The 6,089-nt window shown below is 38.6% G+C and overlaps 1 protein-coding gene and 1 pseudogene across 1 annotated transcript; one reads left to right on the top strand and one right to left on the bottom strand.

The window, feature by feature from the left end:
• The first annotated feature begins 1,158 nt into the window (after positions 1-1,158).
• Positions 1,159-1,689, top strand: LOC116180013. Its single transcript, XM_031499835.1, has 2 exons — positions 1,159-1,234; positions 1,367-1,689. The coding sequence occupies exons 1-2, from the start codon at positions 1,159-1,161 to the stop codon at positions 1,687-1,689; spliced, it is 399 nt and encodes a 132-aa protein (XP_031355695.1).
• A 2,857-nt stretch (positions 1,690-4,546) lies between these two features.
• Positions 4,547-5,165, bottom strand: LOC116181302 (annotated as a pseudogene).
• Positions 5,166-6,089: the final 924 nt, after the last annotated feature.

Below are 6,089 nucleotides of genomic sequence, written 5' to 3'. Positions count from 1 at the left end.
GATATTGTGGACGATGTGACATTCCCTTCAGGCAAGATCCGTTGAAAAACTGGACAAGATGTAAAGTGATCCAAGATCGAAGATCCGAGATGGAAGCTCGAAGATCGAAGATCCGAGATCGAAGATCCGAAATTGAAGATCTGAGATCGAAGATCCGAGATAGAAGATCCGAGATCGAAGATCCCAGATCGAAGATCCAAGGTCGAAGATCCAAGATCGAAGATCCAAGATCGAAGATCCAAGATCGAAGATCCAAGATCGAAGATCCAAGATCGAAGATCCAAGATCGAAGATCCAAGATCCAAGATCCAAGATCGAAGATCGAAGATCCAAGATCCAAGATCGAAGATCCAAGATCGAAGATCCAAGATCGAAGATCCAAGATCGAAGATCCAAGATCGAAGATCCAAGATCGAAGATCCAAGATCGAAGATCCAAGATCGAAGATCCAAGATCCAAGATCCAAGATCGAAGATCGAAGATCCAAGATCCAAGATCGAAGATCCAAGATCGAAGATCCAAGATCGAAGATCCAAGATCGAAGATCCAAGATCGAAGATCCAAGATCGAAGATCCAAGATCGGAGATCCAAGATCGGAGATCCAAGATCGAAGATCCAAGATCGAAGATTCCAAGATCGAAGATCCAAGATCGAAGATCCAAGGTCGAAGATCCAAGGTCGAAGATCCAAGATCGGAGATCCAAGATCTGAGATCCAAGATCGGAGATCCAAGATCGGAGATCCAAGATCGGAGATCCAAGATCGGAGATCCAAGATCGGAGATCGGAGATCCAAGATCGAAGATCCAAGATCTAAGATCTAAGATCCAAGATCTAAGATCCAAGATCTAAGATCCAAGATCTAAGATCCAAGATCTAAGACCCAAGATCTAAGATCCAAGACCTAAGATCTATGATCCAAGATCTAAGATCCAAGATCTAAGATCCAAGATCTAAGATCCAAGATCTAAGATCCAAGATCTAAGATCCAAGATCTAAGATCCAAGATCTAAGATCCAAGATCTAAGATCCAAGATCTAAGATTCCAAGATCTAAGATCCAAGATCTAAGATCCAAGATCGAAGATCCAAAATCAAAGATCCAAAGAATTCAAGATTCGAAATTCAAGATTCCAGATTCAAGCTTCAAAGATTGATGATGCAAGATTCAAGATTCAAGTTTCAAGATTCAAGATCCAAGCAGCAAAGTTCAAAGTTTAAGTACAGTGGAGAGAGTTATGAGTTCAGAATTTAAAACCCGAGACTCTTGTGATTTAAGCTTTTCTAGATTCGAAAATGGTCAAGATTCTCTTGATCCGAGATGCTCAAGATTCAAAGTTCATAAAATTCTAACTTCGAGACTCAAGACTCCAAGCTCGAAGATCCAAGATCGAAGATTCAAGATCGAAGATCCAAGATCGAAGATCCAAGATCCAAGATCGAAGATCCAAGATCGAAGATCCAAGATCGAAGATCCAAGATCGAAGATCCAAGATCGAAGATCCAAGATCGAAGATCCAAGATCGGAGATCCAAGATCGGAGATCCAAGATCGAAGATCCAAGATCGAAGATTCCAAGATCGAAGATCCAAGATCGAAGATCCAAGGTCGAAAATCCAAGGTCGAAGATCCAAGATCGGAGATCCAAGATCGGAGATCGGAGATCCAAGATCGAAGATCCAAGATCTAAGATCTAAGATCTAAGATCCAAGATCTAAGATCCAAGATCTAAGCATCCAAGATCTAAGATCCAAGATCTAAGACCCAAGATCTAAGATCCAAGATCTAAGATCCAAGATCTAAGATCCAAGATCTAAGATCTAAGATCGAAGATCCAAAATCAAAGATCCAAAGAATTCAAGATTCGAAATTCAAGATTCCAGATTCAAGCTTCAAAGATTGATGATGCAAGATTCAAGATTCAAGTTTCAAGATTCAAGATTCGAGATTCAAGGTTCAATACCAAAAGTTCAAGATCCAAGCAGCAAAGTTCAAAGTTTAAGTACAGTGGAGAGAGTTATGAGTTCAGAATTTAAAACCCGAGACTCTTGTGATTTAAGCTTTTCTAGATTCGAAAATGGTCAAGATTCTCTTGATCCGAGATGCTCAAGATTCAAAGTTCATAAAATTCTAACTTCGAGACTCAAGACTCCAAGCTCGAAGATCCAAGATCGAAGATTCAAGATCGAAGATCCAAGATCGAAGATCCACGATCCAAGATCCAGGATCGAAGATCCAAAATCAAAAATCCAAAGAATTCAAGATTCGAAATTCCAGATTCAAGATTCAAGATTCAAGATTCAACATTCAAGAGCCTCCAAACTCAGGACCCAAGAGGCAAGATTCGAGAATCAAAACCCAAGATCCAACAGTCAATATTCAAAATGCAAGATTCAGGATTCAAGAATTTGTATTCATGGAAGAGAATTTAGAATTCAAGGATTCAATATTCAAACCTCAAAGTTCAAGATCCAAGAGATATGGGTCATGGTTCACTGATCGAGGTCATCAGGATTCAATATTGTAAAGAAAATTGTGCGTTTCGGGTTAAAGATCCAAGAATTCTATAATTCAAAATTGTCAAGATTCTATCTTTTCAAATGTAATTATTTTTAGGATTAAAAATTTTCAATGCTTAAAGTTTTCTCGATTAAAAATTGGATTACGGATTTAGCATTCATCAGGACCAGGATACAAGATTCAAGCCTCAGAATTCAGGAATCAGGACTCAAGATTCAAAATCTAAGGTTTGGGATTCGGTATTCAGGATTTTGAATTCAAGGAACGGAAGTTACGATTCAAGTACTGTATTGAGTACTGAAACTCTTACCAAAGTTCAATCATCGGGGTCAGGATTCGTAACGTTGTCATTTCAGGATTTTATGATTTTTTTGGATTTTCATGTTTTAAATTTACTAGATTTATAATTAAGATCAATTCAGGATGCATCAGGACGCGGAATGCAAGTTTCCAGATTCAAAAATCGAAATTAAAGATTAAAAATTCAATATTTAATAGTCAAGATTCAGGGATTCAAGATTCAGTATTTTGAATTTAGGACTGGGGATTCGAGGTGAAGAATTCAGTGTTCAAGATTTATGGTTCAAGATGCAAGATTCAGAATTCAATACGGAAGGTTCAAGATCTAAGCCGCAAAGTTTAGGGTTAAAGGACTGCGGTCAGGATTGAAGAGTCAGTATTCGAGATTCAATACCCGTGATTCAAGATTCAAGATTCAATGTACAAGATACAAGGTTCAAGATTCAAAATTCAAAGTTCAAGGTCAAAGATTCAAGATTAAAGTGTCAGGATTCAGGATCCAAGATTCAAGATTTAGGATTCATGAGCAAGGATTCAGGATTCCGGATTCAAGATTCCAGTTTCAAGATTCAAGGTTCAAGATCCAAGATTCAAGATTAAAGTTTCAGGATTCAGGATTCAAGATTCAAGATTTAAGATTCAAAAGCAAGGATTCAGGATTCAAGATTCCAGTTTCAAGATTCAAGATTCAAGATTCAAGCTCCAAGATTCAAGATTCAAGATCCAAGATTCAAGATTAAAGTTTCAGGATTCAAGATATAGGATTCATGAGCCAGGATTCAAGATTCAAGATTCAAGTTTCAAGATCCAAGATTCAAGATTCAAGTTTCAGGATTCAAGATTCAAGATTTAGGGTTCAGGAGCCAGGATTCAAGATCAAGATTGGGATTCAAGATTCGAGATTCGAAATTCTAGATTCGAGATCCGAGATCTAAAATTCAACAGAGAAGCGGCAAAGTCCAAGCACCAAGGTTTAAGGACCGGGGTCGGAACTCATTATTTAGTATTGAAAGTTCCGAATTGAAAATCTAAAACTTTTGTAATTTAAGCTTTCCAAGATTTCAGATTCTCTAGATTCCAGATGCTTCTAAATTCGATACCCGAGACTCCAGATTCAAGATTCAAAAGGCTCAAGACTCAGGGCCCAAGAGTCAAGATTCAACACCCAAGACCCAAGACTCAAGATCCACGGTCCAAGAAGCAACATTCAAGAGTGAAGATTCAAGGTTCAAGATTGAATTCGAGATTTAGGATTTTACAATCAAGAAACAGAATTTAGAATTCAATCCTCAAGGGATTCAAAATTCAACATTTGGAATTCAAATCTCAAGTACCACAAGTTCAAGATCTAAGAAGGAAGGATCGGGGTTTAATGATCGAAGTCAGGATTCAACATTAAGTATTGACAGTTGTGAATTCAGGGTTAAAGGTCTAACTCCACTGAATTGGTCTTATTAGAACCTTCACGGCTTAGGCCTTAGGACACGTGATACAGCCCCTTGAATTTTTGGTTTCTGGAACAGCTCGAATATACTGTAAACGCAACCCATCTCAGGTAGACGGGTGGTACTTTTGAAACCAAAAGTATTAAATTCTTAGCCGGGTTCTTTGTCTCGACTCACTTACCTTCACTCATGTGTGGGCCTCAATTGAACCACTGCAAAACCATCAGCAAAACCAAAGAGTTTGAATAAAATTTAATGTTTAAAAACGAATGATACAAATAATTACTGATCATCCTCCCTCTCAGACATACTGCTATCCTCCGCGCCCGACGAGTCCACCTCCTCGCTCTCCTCCTCCAATCTCACAATGTTCGCGTACTTTTTCACGTACAACTTGACCCTCTTCAAAAAGGTCGCGTTGTCAAACAAACACAAGGTCGCCGCCTCCGGATTGAGCGGGTCTCTCGAGTTCGGGTACGTCAGCAGTTGAGGCAGAAACACCTCAAATATGTTCGACAAGTCGTAGAGAGGACTCCACGTTTGATTGATGACGTCCAAGCAAACGGCGCCCGAGGTCTCCTCAACGTTCGGATGGAAAATCTTGTTCACGAAGCTCACGCTCGGCGAACTGAACGGATAGTTGCTCGGTATCAGAATTCGAACCTTCCACACGCCGCCCTCGTAGGGCGTCTCCTTCGGGCCCAAGAATTTCACGAAGTACTCGTTCGTGTTCATCATCCACACCTCGTGCTTGTTCAAGAGCAGTTTGGTCACGTCGGTGTATGCCCGTTTTTGCGCTGAAATTTGTGCCATTTTCAATCACTACTTTTTGAGGGCGAAGTGTCGTCTTGAAATTTACTAAAACGCAATCACTCAGATCAGCTGTCACATACAAACTGTTAACATTATCTCAACGCCAACTAATGAACAATCTTTTTATATTTGGCGCACCAATCCTGTCGCACTTCTAAGAACTTTTGTAATAAGGGTGACTTTAGTACCTATTTTCATTGGGATCAGACTGTTTAATGGAGTCTCGAGAAGTATGAATTTTTGAACCCTTTAGTTTCTGGTAATGTGACTTTTGAGTGTTCCAAAACTTGATGTATCTTGAACATTCATAGGAATCTTGAGGTTTGTATTTTGAGAAAAAGTGATTTTGGGACACTTGTTTCCCTTCAGAATTTTGGATTTCAAAATTTGTTTAGCATTTCTCGACAACTATGAGTTTCGAGAATCTTCTTTGAAAACGATATAGCGGGTGACCCAATAAGACTGTTCCTCGACCATATCTCGGGAACCGTTCGTCGTATCACGTATGACTTGGTGGTAAAAAAAATTATTGGGTAAATCGTTAGGAAGAATCGCTGGAAAATATTTTCAAGTTCTAAAAATGACCACCAGAGTGCGGAAATGCCATCTTAAATTTTAAAATTGCATTTTCTTTAAATTTCGCATAATAAACTAAACATTCTTTTTTCTCATTTTTAAAGAGAACCCGTTTATCTATCGTTTTTGTAAAAACAAAAACTCATTTATTTCAAAAACAAAGATGGTGTCGGGCGTTCAATTGTTTTTGGAATAACCTGCTTTAACTTCTTAACCGTTCTTTATGAAAAAGTAGCCAAATGATATCCAAAGAGGCCAGTGAAAACCGTTTTTCAAAATCTCGTTCCTAACCTCAAATATTGGGAAACTGAGATTAATTAATTAATTAATTAAAATGCTTAAATTGTATCTTAAATTTACTTTTGACGTATTTCCGGTATTTGTCGATGGCGCGAAAGATTGTTTGGAACAGCACCCTACACTTTTAGGTAGGCCT

This window comes from Photinus pyralis, unplaced genomic scaffold, assembly GCF_008802855.1.
Source record: "Photinus pyralis isolate 1611_PpyrPB1 unplaced genomic scaffold, Ppyr1.3 Ppyr1.4_LG9, whole genome shotgun sequence".
In the NCBI taxonomy this organism is placed as follows: domain Eukaryota; kingdom Metazoa; phylum Arthropoda; class Insecta; order Coleoptera; family Lampyridae; genus Photinus; species Photinus pyralis.
Note: the sequence above shows the minus strand (reverse complement) of the source record. Positions and strands in the feature narration are given on the sequence as shown.

Bases quoted from the DNA above. Each gene is read 5' to 3' on its own strand.
- LOC116180013 (XM_031499835.1), top strand. From the start codon at position 1,159: ATGCAAGATTCAAGATTCAAGTTTCAAGATTCAAGATCCAAGCAGCAA. The intron at 1,235-1,366 runs GTTATGAGTTCA...TCGAGACTCAAG, and splicing joins GTTTAAGTACAGTGGAGAGA to ACTCCAAGCTCGAAGATCCA.